Below are 18,937 nucleotides of genomic sequence, written 5' to 3'. Positions count from 1 at the left end.
AACAATAGATCCAAAGATTAAATCTAGTGATGTAAATGCCAATATGGGTCAAAACAGAATATCAGTATGTGATACAATGGAATCTTTATTAATCAAATGTTTCGACCCTCGCTTCGGGTCCTCTTCAGTAGATAAAATAGTGATAAAAGAAGAATAGTTAGCCGCATTACGAAGGATCACATTACGAAGATTGTGTCCAATATTATCCAGAGATGTAGCCAGATAATTAAAGATTGAAATACTACACGTATGCAACGCGAATCCTTCTAATTTATATTGCAGTGTGCAGGGTTTCTGTATCGTTCGGTTAAATGACTATGATCGCGTACTCGTGTATCGTCTGGCGCGAATGGTTTCTCGCATATATGACAGTGCGTTGTTGAATTTTTCCCAGTCATCTTGCGTAAAATCTGCCATGAGTACATTAGACGAAATTATGGATTGTACACTATGTGCTAACTGTCCAAGCGAATTGCGATGCAATCTTTATCGCGAAAACATACAATGATATTGTCGTAAGAACAATGCACGTATTCGAAGCTAAACATGTTATGATGTTGATACCTGTACATAACTGATTTAGGGTTCCTATCCAACTTTTCCAAAGCGCACTCTAAGTCGGCGTAGACAACGAATGGGATGCACTCCTTTCTGCAATGGTTGCCGAAACTCAATCACTTGTCATCCTCGTTCGATAGTCTGATCGCACAATCATTCAATTTTTCACAATCTTCATTGTGAACCTCCAATTTAGCGCTCGAGCTGAAGTAATGCAGATATCTGAAAAAAAAAACCGCACATTTATTATATTATATTACATTATATTATATTATTGTACATTAATATTATATATATCGTATATATATCGTATATAATATTTAATATATTGAGAATGATGTGTTTTCACGTTAGGCGAGTTTTTTAATTCATTGGTTGCGTTCACAAGCAGAACACAACAGTTTTGCAACCGTTTTATGATTCTCTACTGAGATAGGACCATTTCTCTTGATTTAAAAGCATAACCTAATCAGTACGAAGAAAACTTCCAACAGTTTCCAAAATAAACGTTCTGCTGAATGCAGCCATTGATTGATCAATCTCATTATACATAAGTGTAGCTTTTACGCAGCAAAGTTGTATTTGCACATAATGTGACTGATTATAATCAATAAATTAAAAACTCGCCTATGCGATTCTTGAAAGAATTTTCTCTTCTGAAACTTCAGAATGCTCAGACACATACATGTCTTAATGATATTTTCCACTAACCTTTCGAATAGATTAAATTGACAATGAGATGAATGCTAGACAAATAGAAAAAAAAGTCAATGCGATAGTCGATGAAATTCTTAATGAAGATCAGGAAAACGATTTCGATGCGACACGAGATAAAACTTGTCTAGGAGATTGCGAGAAATTAGATGATACGCCTAAGGAAGTAAATTAGCGCAAAGAATATCTTTTATTCGTTTAATAATACAATTAGTTTAATCATTCGTTTTTAAAGTGTTAGCCAATGAGATCTCAAGATCTCATTTTATATAAAAAAATTATATCACAAGTCAAATCTATATTTTTTTGTATATCAGTAAAATATTATACTGTCAAATATATAGGTTATTCGAGAATATTATAGATATTCATGAAATAGCTTAATGCATGTCGTTATCAATTTTATCAATTTTGATGTTAAATTGAATCACATTAATCGTGACAGTCTGTTATATTCGATTACAACAAAGAAGACTGAAGACTCAAGAGACAGAAAATTTCTTTCGCCACAAATACTCCGGCAATGCAAATGCGGCGTGGAGACTTCGTTGAGATTCTCGCTGCGCGTGATGGAAGCAATGCGCTTGTTGCAGCGCGACATAGACCAGCCGTCCACGTCCAGCGCCGAGGAGATCGCCGACTATATCCAGTCGCATTATCGCTACAATGGTGACCTTTATGCTCAGGTGCGGACCGCGCTGAGACAGGTCTGTTCTCAAGGGTTAGTTCTCAGCGTCGCTTCATTGAAGGTCAATTGGATGAAATACATATCTCATATGAAATTACGTGCACATTTTCTATTTTTATTATTTTACATTAAATTATACTTTTATACATATAAATTTAATTCTTTGGTGTGAAGAGTAATAATTAATTATTACTTATTAAACACTTGAACAACAATACTTAAAATAAGTAATTAATATTACTATTTTTCAGTATTAAATTAGATTTCTATTAGGGAGTAATGTATACATATACATATATATTGTTATTATAACACACCTCTGATGAAAATTTTTTTCAGAATATTTTATATAATTTTTCAAAATTTTTATATAATTTTTCAGAATTTCTCTATAATTTTATAACTTTCACATTTTTTTTATATGAATTGGAACATTTCTCAGAAAATTTACATCTTTTCTCAGAATTTTTCATAATGTTAATTATGAAATATCGTAAGATTTTTAAGATTTTTTTTGTATAATTTCTGATGAAATGTTGCAAAATCTAAAAAATTTTAAAATACTTTTCAAAAATTATGGGATAAGAAATTTCAGAATTTACTTGTGAATAAGAAGTTCTGAGAGAAAATGTAAACTTTCCGAATATTTCTGAGTATTTCTGAAAAATATTCCAATTCGCATAAAAATTATAAGAAAAATTTTCACCAGGGATTGTTTCTAAAATATGTATGTTATACAGTTTAACAAACTGATATTTTTGTCTTTCTCTCGATTATGGAAAGACACAATCGTGTTTTTTACAAGACAATATTTTTCACTGTTATTGCGCGATTTATCTTGTTACCAGGCTGTTCATTTATCGACCGATATTTCGATGCTAATTATGTATACGGCAGATTTGTATGGCGCTGTATATATTATATAAAATTCTAGCGTTTGAAAACTACAATAGAAGATGACAGATATTCACTTGATCCGCAAAACTGCGGCCAAAATGCTAAAGAATTTCAATATTTTATTATACATAAATAAATATTAAATAATAAAATAAAGACAGCTCTAAGTAGATTTGATATTTTTTTCTTCTTTTTTTCCTTGGTGTTCTAATAAATAGTATGCTTCCATAGTTTTAGAAATAATAGCTTATTAACAATTTGATGATACAGGTATTCTTTCTTACCACTCAATTTCTTAAAAATATTTTTCACTGTTTACTGTAAATCAATAACAATCACAACATAATAGATTTGTCATAGAATTATTGAACAACGAGTATCACTTGATCGGCCCCGTTGTTAAACCGATAAAATGGAATGGCTGTTCCTTGGATTGCAAAGGTCGCATCATAGGAGGTACATCGAGAAGACGTAAAAAAATCGATAATCAGAGAAATAATGTATGTGATTGCGAACGATTTCCCAAAAGTCCTCGTCAAAATCTAAAATCGCCATGCGAGGAATCTCACAGGACTATCATTCTCGATTCGCAACCAATTTTTCATTCAACCAGAATATCAACTAATGAAAGAGATGATGCGGATCGTCGCAAGCAGTTTGATGCCGATGTTTCGGACATCCAAGATTATCGACGACGTGACAATTACGCGGAACCGATTCCCGGACCTTCCAGAAAAATCTTAAGGATTCCTTCGCCAGATTCAGCTAAAAATGCGAAAAAAGCGCGAGTGGAAAATCAAAGAGTGGAACGCGCAGATGAGAAAGAAGATGAAACTACGATGAAAGAGAAGGATATGGACTGTACTTGTAATGCCGAAGTTGTCACTCGAGATGAACTTTCAAGGATCCGACCTCCTCGTCCTCGCGTCATCAGGAACGGACGTCGTCGCAATGACGCCAAGGAAGATGAAGAAGATATAGAAGAAAGAATAAAAGATGACGAAGAGGATGAAGACACAGAGGATAGTATATACGATGAATTGAGGGCACGAGTTCCTCAAAGAAGAACTGCGGCACGCGAACGAGAACTGAGAAGGTGGATCCGACGATGTCGTAAAGAATGCGAACGACGGGGAGAGCGATAATGCGAGTTGAAAATTTAGGATTGTATAAATATATTTTTAATAGCTCGAGAAAATGAATGTGATTATTATTTCTTTATCTTGATAATTAGTTCCATTAATTACTGCAGGAAAATAAAATTAATATATATTTCCGATTCTACTTGTAAGATTCTGTTCTTCTACACAATTTTTAAACATATTAGATTTTGAAATAAAAAGTCTTGTGTAAATTTCTTTGTTTAATATAAAAATTTTTTGTGTTTAACACAAAATTTGTTGCATTTATAAATAAAATGTATACATATACGTGCCTGTTAAATTTTTAATTAAAAATAATAGAAATATAAAAATATAATCTCTTTTCTATTACTGGTTTTATTATTTACATTTTTTTCATTTTTATTTATTTATATTTAATAAATAATTAAAGTATAAAAATAGCATTGCAAATATTATGAAACCATGTCTTTTGATGATTGAATTTATTACGATCGAGTCTGTCAATCTTACACAGAATGCTCAATATCGCTAGTCGCAATATTCGATGAATCTTCATTGTCGCATTGACATAAATCTTCATTTTTCGCGTTTCTTCATTGTCTTTTTTCTTAATAGAACTCCTACCTTTCGTGAAACACGCAGCATGTTTTTCCGTAAATCGATTGGGATTAACAATCCAGATTGCAAACCATATATAAGTGCTTCCCGTATGTAGAATTTTGCACGTCTTCGTTCTAAGAAAAGAAATCAAACAGTAACAATTAATTTATATTTTATTTATTTCTATACTTATCTCTTCTTTTTTTCTTCTTGAAAATTCTGAAAAATTTCATTTCATAAGCAGAACAAATTACGATAACGTCAAAATAACGTTAAAATTAATTATTACTGATTGAAAAGTGACTTTTAATAATCATTTTGATGCAATTTAATGTCATTTTAATGATTATGTTCTATTTGTAATAATTCTACAAATTTATGTCTTTTTTTAATATCAAGCTAGATTCAATTGCTGAATATTAAAATGAGTTCTCTGATGAAAATCAAAATCGGAGTCTAAATCGGAGTCTAAATCGAAGATAATGGGAAAGTAACAGAAGAGAGTAAACTTCTAGAAGGCGAAAATTGGAATATAAAAGAAGTATTTATGCTTCTTTTAGATGTTGATGTTTCAATTTTTGCTTCTTAAAAGTTTCGTTTATGCTTCTGTTACTCTCCCATTACATTTGACTTACGCTTCAATTTTTATTTTCACCAGGGTTTTTACGTACCATTGCGAACAGCTTTTGTATAATCGGTGATACATTCTTTCGATGAGCTTCTAGGTGCTCTTTTAAGGATATTTTTATTTGTGCGTGATCGAGACCGCTCGCCATCACTAGCAATTTCTTCGTCGAGATTTGTATGAATTGTCGCCAAGTCATGTCTATGAATATCTTTCTTTCTCGCGTGTCGCTTATTGAATTTATTACACGCACAGTTTCGCTGTCTCTCCTTTATATTCTGGTTGGCGCATTTGTCCAGATATTTGTACACCAAATCGAATACTGTCGCTTTTTCAATGTCCTGTCGGGGAAAATATTCCTTGTCATAATGTCGCGCCGAGACAGGTGACCTAATTAGGAGAATAATGCAAATTACAATAAATTAAGTTAATTATTATTTTACAACTCTCATCATTGTATGTCATTTTATTTCACAGCTATTTAATTAATGCTGTGACATAATTGTTGCATGATTGGTTATCTAGTCTCATAGGAAAGAAACGAATGAACTTTTTGATCAATCTAATATTTTCGTGTCAACAACTGATTAACGTATGCTGACCTGTATGCACGATCAAACGCAACGCGATGTCGGCGTATGCTTTTTGGATGAAAAAGTTCCCGATCTCTGGCCATGGCACAGTTTAAAATTAATATACGACAGTGTCATAAATTAGAAATCAGTTTGTACGTAAAAATTGCAGAAGGAAGACCAAAATTTTATAGTTGCATGAAACAGTCGTTCAGTCGTGAAATAGTATTTTGTTTTATCTCTGTTCTGCATTCACTTTCTATTTATATAAATATGGGAGGACATGGCGAGAAAAGAAAAAAAAATGAAAGTGTAGATAGAGAATTATTATGATTTTTAGTTTACATCATGCGCTTGAGGTACTATAACTAGTAACTTTCTATTGAATGATTTTAATTTTAGCGATACGTTGAAATATATATCCCAGACAGTACAAAATATTAAAAGATAACGAAAAGAGATCTTTTTTAAATTGTCTTTCCGACAAAGCGAAAAGGTATCTAAAAGATGATGAAAAGACATTGTGTTTAGATTGTCTTTTTAGCAAGACCAAAAGATGTCTATGAGACATATTTAGTTTTGTTGAAAAGAAAAATTTAAAAAAATTAATTAACAACTTAAAAAGACATCTTTTCGTGTCATCTTTCTATGGTTGTCATTTTCGCAAAATAATAGATCAACTAAAGATATATTTTCCATATTGGCGAAAAGACAACATAAAATATATCTTTCCGTTATTTTGGTACTTTTTATCACTCATTCACGAGCAGTACGCGAGATTGCCACCAGATGGACGCGAGATGGAGTTCAGTGTCTCGTGTTTGAAAATTATACAGGACAGAATAAAAGGTATAACATTATGAGAAATTTTACTCGTGTTCTAATGAACATTAAATTTTTTTTTGTAATCGAATTCTCAAAGAGAACTATAATGAAAGATAATCACTCTTGCACATAGGACACCGCAAACACGAAATGAGACGTATATTAATTGTCAGTCATGCAATTTTATTTCGTTTTATGTAAAAATTAATTTAGGAATTTGATGTTATATGTATCAAAAACTTAAAGAAGTATTAAAGACGATCAAAAGATATCCAAAGAAGGTCATCCTTTAGTTATCAGGATAAGGCCCGGTTGCACCAATGTTACTTTGATTTTAAGTGATACTTAAAACTCTCTCTGTCTCATTTTAAGCAAAAAAGAGATAGAGACAAAGAGAGTTTTCATACTTAAAATCAAAGTAACGTTAGTGTAATCGGGCTTAAGACATATAAGATGACTAGTAGTGCGACATCTGTCGTCTTTTAGTCATCTTTTAGACTATTTCGTGCTCTCTGGAATGATATGTGTATTTAATTAATCATTACGATGTATACTGTATCAGTTTAGTACATCATTCTTTAAATATACTGCTGAAATTAAAAATAATTTAATAGAAAGTTACTAGTTAGTACTATATAAAATAAACGATGTAAACTATGAGAATCAAAAGAATATTATTCTTTTTTCGTTTGTTTATATTTTATATTTTATCATGGTCGGTAAAAGAGAAATTTTTAACCTCACATGGTAACTAAAAAAATAACTGCGGTTGATAGAACAGAAATCATTCTTATTGTTAACTGAAAACACAAAATGTTAGAGCTAAAAAGTGATGTAGCGTCTAATAGATTATTATATGTCAGCATTCTCAGAAATAAAATTTCTAAAAAAGATATTTGCAACAATTTAAAATTCAGCAAAGCGTGTTTCGCATGCTTGCTTTACCATAATTTATCGTAGAAACAATTTTATATATTAATTAATAATTAAATAATATGTATAATCATGAAAGAGATTAATTTTATTTTATTTTTAAATTTTTTGATTTACTCTTATTAGTATCATTTTGTGCTGTCAAAACTTATAGCGGTTTCGGCTGGGAACTCCCCCAATATCTGAATATATAAAATTTCTTAAAATAAGAAAATCCAGCAAACGAGAATGGATTGAAATTTTTTTCTATCCGAATGCGTATTTTAAATAGCGAATACTTTTTTTTTAATTTAATTGGATTCAATTGAATTCAATTGGATGCATTTGGATTGAAAAACTGCATTTCCAAAATTTTGAATTGAACAGTATTCACAATTGTGTTTGTGTGCACAGAAAAAGCTAATATTATTTTTAAATTGAAAGGCATAAAAATATGCTCTATGCAATTACTATAAATGAATAAAAATTCAGAATTGAAAAGCATTCATTTTAATATTCGTGAATCAATATTTCTGAAAATTTGAACCCATTTCAATTCATTTCAATCCATTCTCGTTCGCTGGGGAATTAAAGAAAGTAGTCATAATCTTATATTATTTAAACGTGGATATGCTATGTCAGGTGATCCTAGTATTAAAAGAATTAAGAAGTTTCCAAAACTTCCATTCGCCATTTTTGACTGTTTGCATCATTCACGATTTTCGAGAAATCTATTCGGTTTGACCGATTTTCATTTCCTTTTTTGAAATACAATTGATCACGTTTATCCTGATCACAGGAACTAGAATCAACCGTTAACGAAGAAAAAGAAGAATAATGTATATTGTGATAATTTATACAAATTTTATTGCGATAGCTTCGTTTTCGAGTAGTACGAGTAAATATATAAATATATAAAAAAACAACGTAAATATTAAATTAATAAATGTAATTTAATACACATTCGATATTAGAGATATAGAGATATAGAGATTTATGTTTCTAACCTAAAACTCGCTGTAAGCTGATTACTGATTCTACAATGAATCAGTAATCGAAAATCATAAATTGACGCTTCAAGTTGGATATATCAATTTTCAGTGGCTGTGGTCAAAGTCTCGTTACAAATGCTTTGAAGCATTTGATGGACCAAGAAGAAAGAATTTTAACTGACCAATTAAATAACACTTCAAAGCTTTTGCGGCATCGCGTTGATCGTACCCAGTGTCAGACGAAGGCTATGCCCGGCTATGCTCAATTTGATGTTACGAATGTCTCAAAGCATGATTGGTCAGGTAAAATTCTTTTTTCCGATTGGTCAAGTAAAAGTTTCGAAGCATTTATTGTAGCATCAAGTGGATGCACCCAAAATCAGACACTAGCGATAAAATTAATACCACACACACGCTGCTTTTCAACGTCTTATGAAAGCATCAAGTTCGACAATTAAGCGGGAAGCACAGATTTTTGCATAACGCATAATACATAAGGCATAAGAAATTGAACCAGACGGAAAGGAAAGAAACGGAGGACTTCCATTGGTACATTTTCTTATGTATTATGTGTTATGCATTATGCAAAAGTTTGTGTTCCCCGCTTTATACCAACTGATCCAACAAATTTGGGTTCTTTCCAGCAAGGACGTAGTCAGACATAGTGTAACATAGTAAATCATTACATCGTTGTTATTTGCCTATGTTAAACAAGGATGAAACGATTCACTGTGTTACACAATGTCTGATTGTGTCTGGAAAGCATCTTTTGTCAGGTCACTTTGTGTACACTTTGTGTGATGTGTCGCTTGTCTGTACCGACTACAGACGAATATGTGACACTGACGAGGAACTGCATTCAACCAGCCGAACACATCAATTGCATCGATACTCAAAATGTGAAGTCGGTGCGTCCCAGCCGAAATCACTATGAGTGCAAAAACGAAATGAAAATTATCAAAATATGTTTTATTAACAGTACAATAAAATATATTGGGGATTGTACGACTTAATTTGATATTAATACATTTTTATGGCAATTGTGTATGACAACTGCACTAGTGCATCTCATCAGTCGAAATTGCTAATATTATTTTCCAGAAATATCTCAATTTCAATTGATATCTGCTGATCAAATGCATTCTTCAAGAAGTCGGCATTTCGGACTTGTTTGGGTTTGATAGCAATAAAATTAATTCTAAAACCAATTTACAACAGAATTCCGTTACTGAATTTGCAACCTGAGATATCACAAAATCGAGCATGAGCGTCGTAGTACACACAGAAATAATAGTGGAAGGGATAACATCCCTTCCATCATAGGTCATATTAGTTTACATCATGGTTGCCTTAGGATCGACTGTAACTGTCAACGCCGATCAATTAGCGGTATAATGTCCAATAAAGTGAGTGTTTTAACAGTTTTCGACATATCAGTTCGATTGCCGTGTCACGTATTACATTCTAGATACAGAAATGTATACCTGCAAATTGTATTCCCTTTTGTTTATTAACTGACGCGTGAATTTGTCAAGCTACTTCACTTACGTCAACCTCGAAATTATTGACATTTTTCGCGAAGCTATGTAAAGATTATGATAATAGACATAATAGAGAAAGAGAGAGTATTGATTCCATATAATTTATTACCATTATAAAAAAGATATTTTATGTGCACGCATTTTTTATTAATTACACAGAAGGCATGGACATGACTCAGTCTAATCATGTTTTATTTATAAGAATGATTCTAGAAACTTTAATATTGCTTATACAATTTATTTCACGCTCTAAGAATATATAACACTTAATAATGCCTAAATTAAAAATGAAAAAATTTCTTATTTTTAAATTGTTTTGATTGGTTTATTTTTAAGTATCTGGTTTTTTTAAAGTGTTAAGTAATATAAAGTTATCTTGTTATTATTATTTAATATTATATTTAATAGTAAAATATTAAATGTGTTTATTTTTAACTTAATAATTAAACTATTGTTATCAAATATATGATGTTTGTTGACAAAAAATTATACAAAAGTAATAGTAATAAGCCCCAAAAATATAAATCTAATAATATGTAAATGCCAATATGAGCCAGCACAGAAAAATGATATATTATATAATTAAAGCTTTATTAAGCTAATATAATATACGTTTCGACCTTTTGTTTCAGATTTTCTTCTTCAATACATAAACTAATGACACAATAACAATTAGTAAGATGGCATTATGACGACTGTGTCCATTCTTAATGGAAAGATGTACATCAAACTGACAGATTTAATGTAATGTTGAAACAGAAGAATATGAGATTACTGCCTACCTTGTTATTGAATTACAATTTTTATATGAAAAAATATGAGAAACGAATATGAGAAACGAAGTTAACTGTTCTAACACTCAACAAATAATAAGAGGGAATCTTTCCATTAAAAATGGACATAATCATCATAACAGCGATTTTACTAATTGTTATTATTAATTGTTATTAGTTTACTTACAGAAAAAGATTCGAAACGAGGGTCGAACTATATATTAAATTAGCTTAATAAAGTTTTAATTATATTACACATCAATTTCATGTTGGCTCATATTGGCATTTACATATTATTATAAAAAATTATATTTTGTTAGATTAATACTATTTATTTTAATTTAAATTTTACTATGCGTATAAAAAATTCTATTTTGCTCCAATAACAATTTATTTCTCTAGGGAGCAACTAAAAAAATTGAACCTAAAGATGAAGTCAAGACACGTATCCGGTCAAAACCAAAAACGTCATCCAATAACGAAAGCAATACGGATACATCGAAAAAATCAGATCCTAATTTTCCAAGGAAATCTCAAACTATTGAGCACAGAGGAGATGGAGATAGAGGGTCCAAATCGTTGCAGAATTCCTTGACAAGGACACAATCGATTAGAAATACTACCAAGCCATCCACTGGATCTTCTCAAGTTAAGACTGTCAAACAAGTATCCTCAACATCAAAATCTAGTTCACTTAATGCTTCGTCTAGTCATTCATTAATGAAGAAGAGTACAACTTCTAAAATAAGACCTGAAAATATTGCAAAATCAAGCGACAATACAGTTAAAAAGAGGAAACCCAGAGAACAAGTGGGATATTCAGAGAAGAGAGGTCAAAGTACGATATATATGCCAAAATCGACTACAGGCCAGCTCAATATTAAATCTAACAAAAAGATTGCAATTCGAGCATCAAGGGATAAAGAAAAATCGCAAGATCATTCTACACCTAATCGAACTACGCCACGAATATTGTCCAGAGAACGCAGGAAATCCAGGACGCTAAGTCCAAGCGAGATAAAAATGCTACACAGTGCTGTAAGGAGACCAGATATCGTGGAAAAAGAACAGAAGAAAGATGTTTTAACAGACAGCCATTCTAGTATACAAGCAGACTCGAATGAGGTGGACTACGATTATGAAGATGATTTTGAGGTAAGAAAAAACGGAAGAAAAATTTTAATGAAGATATATATGATAATTATATTATGTTGTTGAAGATATATATGATAATTATATTTATGTTGTTTTTCAGGATTATGAATCGGACTTTCAAGAATGCACTGACAGCGATACTCCCTCGATTAGCGAAAAATCAGATAGCAGTGGAAGCAGTTCTCATTTAGAACCGATCGAATTGCGTCTTCGAGAGAAGGTATTATCACTCGCTAAACTTATTCTATATGAATATTTATTCTCTATATCGAAATGCATAATTTTATAAAAACGATTTTTGTAGAAAAGCACGGAACACACAAAGATCGAAGAGGAACATATGCTTGATTCAGGACATTATGATCTAGCAGAAGCGAAAAAACGAGCAGCACAGATAGAATCTATGCTTTTAACTCAATCCAATACACCGCCGTTACCTGAATTAAGAGAGCCAGTTGGTAAAACGTTTAGGTTTGTGATAACTAAGATCAAGTATCAAGATGAATAAATGAATATTTGTAAATTTATTATTATACTTTATTATCTTTGCACATTTTTTTGTCATCTATGATTGTTACACTTTTATTTGCATGCTTTTCTCTAAAGCGTTTTATTTTAAAAAGAATAAAATAAAATATATGATTAATTTAATGTGTTCACATTTATTTGGAGCAGTGACGATAGACCGACAGAAAATAAATCTTTGCCGTCGTCCACTGATGAAGGCTTCGAGGATAGTCGTTCTGGAGATTTTACTAGATCTCCGCCGCTGTCGCAAGTACCATTTATCGATTTTCGTAAACCAAAAGAGAATCGCCGTGAAGAAGTAATTTACTTTTATACAAGAACGTATCATAATATTAAATATATATATTGTATATCTAAATTGTTTTATCTTTTACAGAACTCGCGAAAGATAAGAAGTAGAGGCGAAGAATTATTGGAAATGATAAAGCTGGACTTTATGGAATGGTCATTATTAGAATGCAATCCTATACCTTATGATGAATTCATAAGAAACTACGGGAAATTAAATGCGCAACAAGTATGTTATTATATATATAAAACACTTTATGATAATTGTACCATGATCGATTGAGTATTATATACTGTTTTTTATAGGTGTTTATCCAAACCGGCGACGATAATATGGACATTGAGATACAAACGGACGAAGTGTCTTGTAAGAACAAGTGGACGCAATTTCCTGTAACTTGTAGAAAAGAATTGCATGATAAACGAGATATAAATTTATTTAAAATGGTAATAGTTTACATTATTGTCTATAAAAGCACGGCACGGCAGTGTCTCGCGCCATGTCTTAGCGCCGAAATACACTACTGTATTTCCAGATATTGATAAGTATAAGTCTGAACGTTCTAAAAATTTGCAGGAGCAAATAGGCGTCGGAAATGATTTGGACGAAATGGATGATATAAATTTCTTGTCACAACCATTGTACGATGTATTGCGCTTAAATGATTTTCTTAATCGCGCAGGCGCGGTTGTATTATCGTTGTTGGAAGAGAGAGAACATGGTGGCACGGTTTTTCAAAATGATGTGGACGACTTAGCGTTCAGTGATGGTTTCGTGAAGCTCTCTGTAGATACAGTAACATTCTTAGCTACCAGATCAGTTAAGATTATACATTATTCAAATGTTTTAAATAAAGTTCTGCTCACCATTCACGTTCCAGTGGAAGAGGTACGTGACTGTTCTACTATTTAATTATAAAACAAATTAATTAGTTCAAAATAGAATTAATTTGTTGAACAGGAGTTAGAAACCATAAATAAACAAGATTACATCACTGATTGTTGTATCGGATGCGTTTGGAATATTTCCGAACCTTCGATGCCGAAGAAATTATTCTATTCGCAGTGTCCTATTACGGCTTGTTGCTTTCATTTAACGAATTGCAACACGGTATTTGCCGGACTCGAGGATGGGTATGCAACTTGAGTTTTCTTTAAAGCTCTTTCATAGTTTTTGCAACAATTTAAATATAATTCATCAAATATATTTCAATATAAAATATTAAAATTAGATCGTTGAGTCTCTGGGATCTTAAGGAGGATGAGATGTGGCATCAGAAGATTACGGATAAAGCTAACGAGTTAGATTGGGTGATCAGAACGCCTACTTACACGACAACGGCAGAGTTAGATGCACATACATCGCAAGTTGTTGCGATACGCGTACTGTCTAAGATCGAGACTATCTGTAAAGAAAGAAGCAATAAGTTTATTTCTATTCAGGTTGTCATTATATTACAGTATTGATATTAATCTGTTAGGATTTAACTCTACTAATCCACGCTTATTTTTAAATTGCTTTGATAGATATGTAGTTTAGACGAAGATGGTTGCCTCATAATATGGAGTATTTTGCACAACATGGGTATGAATATAGATGATTTAGGACTTTCTCACTGGGGTAACATAAGACTTATAAAGAATCAGAAAATGTTTTTGATGAAGAAAGACTCAGAAATGTAAATAAAATAGATTTGAGACGTGTTTTTGGAAAGCTCGGTACATGTTTGAGATTCCTCTAATTGCTCGATTTTCTTTTAGAATGAACATGTTTGTCGATATGCATGTAGACAGTGCAAACACAAACAATATTTATATTGCAACTAACAGTACTGATATCTTGCATGCTACTTATATTGGTAATAGAACTAATCCATTAACATACAAACCAGCTGAGATAAGTGAGTAAAAATGATATTGTTATTTCGATGTATGCGTCAAACGTGTATTGTGTGTAACATCAAATTTATTTCAATTAAATATTAGGTAAATGCGGTACTTCAACTTGCATTGATGTTTGTCCTTTTGATCAATCCTTTTTCTGGGTAAGACTTCTTTCATCGTTTATTTTAAAAGCTTTATTCTTATTTTAATTTGATTTTCATCAGGTTGGCTGTAACGACGGAACAATTCGACTTCATTATTTAAATATAGAGAGACCGATCGTACAATTGAAAAACGAACAACATTCGGACGAGATTAAAACATTGCAATGGTCGAAAACGAAACCGTTGACTGTATATACTCTGGATAATAGTTCTCGGTAAAGTATATCTTTCATAAAATGAATAAAATTGCAAATAAAATAAGATGGAGCAATTACAAAACTTATTAATAGAATTCATTTAATAGAATTCACATATGGGATTTGAGTAAGAGTGATATCTGCCCTATATATATATTACCTATGGGAAAGTGGGGAAAGATAAGCAGCATGCAGCTATCTCCTTGCATAATAGATCAAGATATGACGAATCAATATTTGGTGAGTTTAAAAAGTTAACATCTTAAACTCGAAAGAGATTTTTCTATGTTATAAATTTAAATATATATTTTTTTAGGCTATTGGTATGGAATCTGGTAACATAGAAATACATAAATTGAAGAAAGATTTCTATTACTCAAAGAAAGAGGAATTTTTACAAGAACTAAACATATTTTCGCGATACGTTTCAATATCATAAATGAAAATAGATATATTAATAAAGTGAGAGTACAGGCATTAATAATTTTTTTAGAATTACAATTGTTATTTCCGAAAATTGGATATAGAAAGATTCACAGATTTTATACTTCCAGTGTATACGTGCACTTGCAATTATTGCAATAGATAATTAAGATGCTAGTCACAGAAAGTAATATTTACAAGGGAATGATTGGAATTGTTCCTCACCGATTTTGATAAACTTTGGATATGTTGTAGAGCATAAAAAAATATTAGATTCATATTTTTTTGTTTGTGCTTATCTCGAGGTTTAGAAGGTGAAACAACCCCTCAAAAATAATGGATTGTATCGTATTATATCGTATATTTTTCTTAAATATCTTTTAAATTATGAGGTATATCCAAAAATATTTTATATAAAAGTTGCATAGTTTCTTATGCTCTATATAATGACATAAAAAGACATGTTGCAAAAATCAATTTTTATATATTTGTAATAATTTGTTGTAAAATTGATTTTTGCAACGTCTTTTATGCCGTTATATAGAGCACGAAACTATATAACTTTTTCATTATTTTTGACGGGTTTCACCCCCTAAATCTCGATATAAGCTTAAATAAAAAATATGGGTCTAATATTTTTTCATGCTCTATAAAACATATTCAAAGCTTATTAAAATCGATGAGGGATAATTCCGACCGTTCCTTTGTTAGACATACAAGTTGAAATTCGTGCTCTTGATTAATGAGAGATAGAGTTTTAGAGTTATTCCGAAATTGTAATTTGTAAGATTTTCAAGGTAATATTTAGTAATTGTCTTTGATAACTTTGAATAATATTGAATTTTCCCAATGTGCAATCAAGTGTATTGTTATAATTTTATATATCTTATTATATATAAAACGAATGAGATTTTTATGCACTTATTTGTATCTTTCTATAATATAATAATACACAATATTCCAGGGAAAAAAGTATCAGAGATAATAGATGTAGAAAAAAAATAGTATTCATAATATATTTATACATACATTTATATAGTGTATCGTATATAAAACATTTATATAAATAAGGACAAATGATAAGATTATATAGTTGAAATATACATAAAATTTTATACATAGCCTAGCCGATTTGATATCGAGCTTTTTTATGTAGGTAATCCATTATTGATAATGTAATTGAGATATGATTTTATTTTAAAAATAAATATAGAAAAAATTTTCATAAAAGAACTGATTTGTTTAATAACAGTAATTATTTAACATCAATCATTCTGTTTCAATATGTTTGATATAATTATTCAACTACTTCAATAATAACTTTCGAGATCTGTTAAATAATTTTTATCAAGTAATCATTATTATTATTAAACAATTATTTCTGTCATTAAGCTTGGATAATTTTCAAATTATCTTTTTACACAATCATTTACAATTTAAATAACAATTACACAAATAAAAAAAATTACATATCCTAGCCAAAGAAATAAAAAATTATTGAAGTGTTGAACGAGGATACATATATAAACTAAAATAATATGTACATACGTATATGTATGTATATTATAGCCTATTATATTCAGAACGCTTTTATTGATAAAAACGCGTTTTTATTTCTAAAATTCTCTAATAATATAACATAAACATAACATAAAATAATGATTGCGTTCAGCAGGACACAATAGTTTTGCAACCGTTTATGATTGTCTGCTGAGATAGGATAATTCTTTTAGATCTAAAAATATAATCTAAGCAGCGTGAAGAAAAACTTCCAATAGTTGCAAAATAAACGTTCTGCTGAACGCAACCATAGTATGTGGCGCGCTAATCATCGTTGTAATCGTGTTTTGAATACAGGCCTATATGTATATATACATATAATGTATGCACACACGTATATATTATATTATGTATGCATATATATATATATATCATGCATGTATTATACACATAATATAAATGTATACAAAGAAATATAAATATAATATATGTAAATATAATATATGTAAATATATTCTATACAAATGCTTTAAAAAATTATTCATGTAAATTATTATTCATAATAACTTGGACAAATATTTAAAGCATATATATTAAAATTGTTAAATTGAAAATTTATGTTTTTTATAAGAATTTTTACATTTGTCATAGTAATTGCTGTTTAATTATCTTTCGACATATGGCATTGTATTATTGAAAATTATGTAAACTTAATTAATTTGTTAATTATTTAATTGTTCAAGCTCCAAATTTGATTTTCTCGAAAGTAAAACTGCTTAAAAAATTTATCTTTTTATGCGAAATTATATTACGTCACCAATAATGAACTATCCTATTTATATGACATTGTATAGAGAGCGTAATCTATCCATCCATCGTCAGCAGTAATCCAATAATTTGTTTAGAGTGAAGATTATAATCATGTATGGGAAAAGAATCTCTGGATGAGAAATCCATGCACTAGCAGCATTGCAAATTTCTTGTTTCACAAATTCTTCTATAATTTCATCGTAACTGCGTCCCTTTAATGTTTGATGACCGTATAGCTGTAAGTAGCGTGTGCCATCCTGCGATAAGAAAATTTATATTTATTATTGTACTCAAATGCAATCGTATTTACTTATTATATGTCACCGTTGCATATTTTACTATCGAAAAAATAAAATAACATCGTCATAATTTTTTTATATACGAATGACACATGCGTGACACTTTCGCGTAATTCCAATTCGAGTAAAATTCACCAGTATTTGGCTTTCGTTCGACGGACGCTTTAGGAGATTTTTGCAAAAAAAAATGTTAAAAGGCAATGAAAATCCTGAAACACACGATACTGATACAATGTGCGATTATTGCACCTGGATTAGTAAAATCTTGGCCAGAATTGGTGCCGAGGCTCAAATCAAGAAAAAGAAGAAAAAGGGAGTAAATCCAGTTATCATTGTTCATGGAGGTGCTGGGAGAATACCTCGATACGCACAGAAATTTATGCTTGACGAGGTTAAATTATTCACTATTCACATTACACACTTTAAACAACATAAGATTCTAGGAAAACAACTTTGTGCCCAAAAAAGTCTATAATACAGACATTACTTCAGTATTACTTAAATAGCACTTTTTTAATATTTTAAGATTATATCGTTTGAGAAAATTAGGAAAAGATCATTTTTTATAGAAACAATAATAATATTAATAAGATTGGAAATAAGACCGTTTATGTTAGATACATTACTTTAAATACGAAGCGCCACAGTCTGAATATTAAGATGTTGAATTATTATATACATTCATTTAAATGAATTAATTTCAGAAATTATAATTGCATGCCGATAATTAGTTGTCGAACTTTCCATGCAATCAATCTGAAATATTAATAATCCTCCCAAATTTCCCAAATTTAATCTTAAAAAACTGTAATAAACTTATTGCGAAAAATATTGCCTCGGCCAGGAGTAAATTTATTACTTTTTTAAG

General features: G+C 30.5%; 3 protein-coding genes across 3 annotated transcripts in view; 2 read left to right on the top strand and 1 right to left on the bottom strand.

Moving 5' to 3' along the window:
• The first annotated feature begins 1,841 nt into the window (after positions 1–1,841).
• Positions 1,842–4,002, top strand: LOC105624369 (glutamic acid-rich protein-like). Its single transcript, XM_012205734.1, has 2 exons — positions 1,842–1,993; positions 3,207–4,002. The coding sequence occupies exons 1-2, from the start codon at positions 1,842–1,844 to the stop codon at positions 4,000–4,002; spliced, it is 948 nt and encodes a 315-aa protein (XP_012061124.1).
• Positions 4,003–9,901: 5,899 nt separating this feature from the next.
• Positions 9,902–15,476, top strand: LOC105624328 (WD repeat-containing protein 60). Its single transcript, XM_012205686.1, has 16 exons — positions 9,902–9,913; positions 11,224–11,976; positions 12,077–12,196; positions 12,281–12,447; positions 12,652–12,802; positions 12,881–13,021; positions 13,099–13,239; positions 13,370–13,681; positions 13,754–13,926; positions 14,025–14,235; positions 14,320–14,471; positions 14,554–14,693; positions 14,779–14,837; positions 14,901–15,055; positions 15,145–15,277; positions 15,354–15,476. Exons 1-16 carry the CDS (start codon positions 9,902–9,904, stop codon positions 15,474–15,476), a joined length of 2,943 nt encoding a protein of 980 aa, XP_012061076.1.
• A 2,362-nt stretch (positions 15,477–17,838) lies between these two features.
• The window catches only part of LOC105624368 (transferrin), a 10,412-nt gene continuing 9,313 nt past the window's right edge, over positions 17,839–18,937 (bottom strand). Inside the window, exon 15 of the mRNA XM_012205733.1 lies at positions 17,839–18,027. Coding sequence (XP_012061123.1) covers positions 17,839–18,027 — 189 coding nt within the window. The remainder of the gene's footprint in view (positions 18,028–18,937) is intronic.

This window comes from Atta cephalotes (assembly GCF_000143395.1).
Source record: "Atta cephalotes unplaced genomic scaffold scaffold00076, whole genome shotgun sequence".
NCBI lineage: Eukaryota > Metazoa > Arthropoda > Insecta > Hymenoptera > Formicidae > Atta > Atta cephalotes.
Note: the sequence above shows the minus strand (reverse complement) of the source record. Positions and strands in the feature narration are given on the sequence as shown.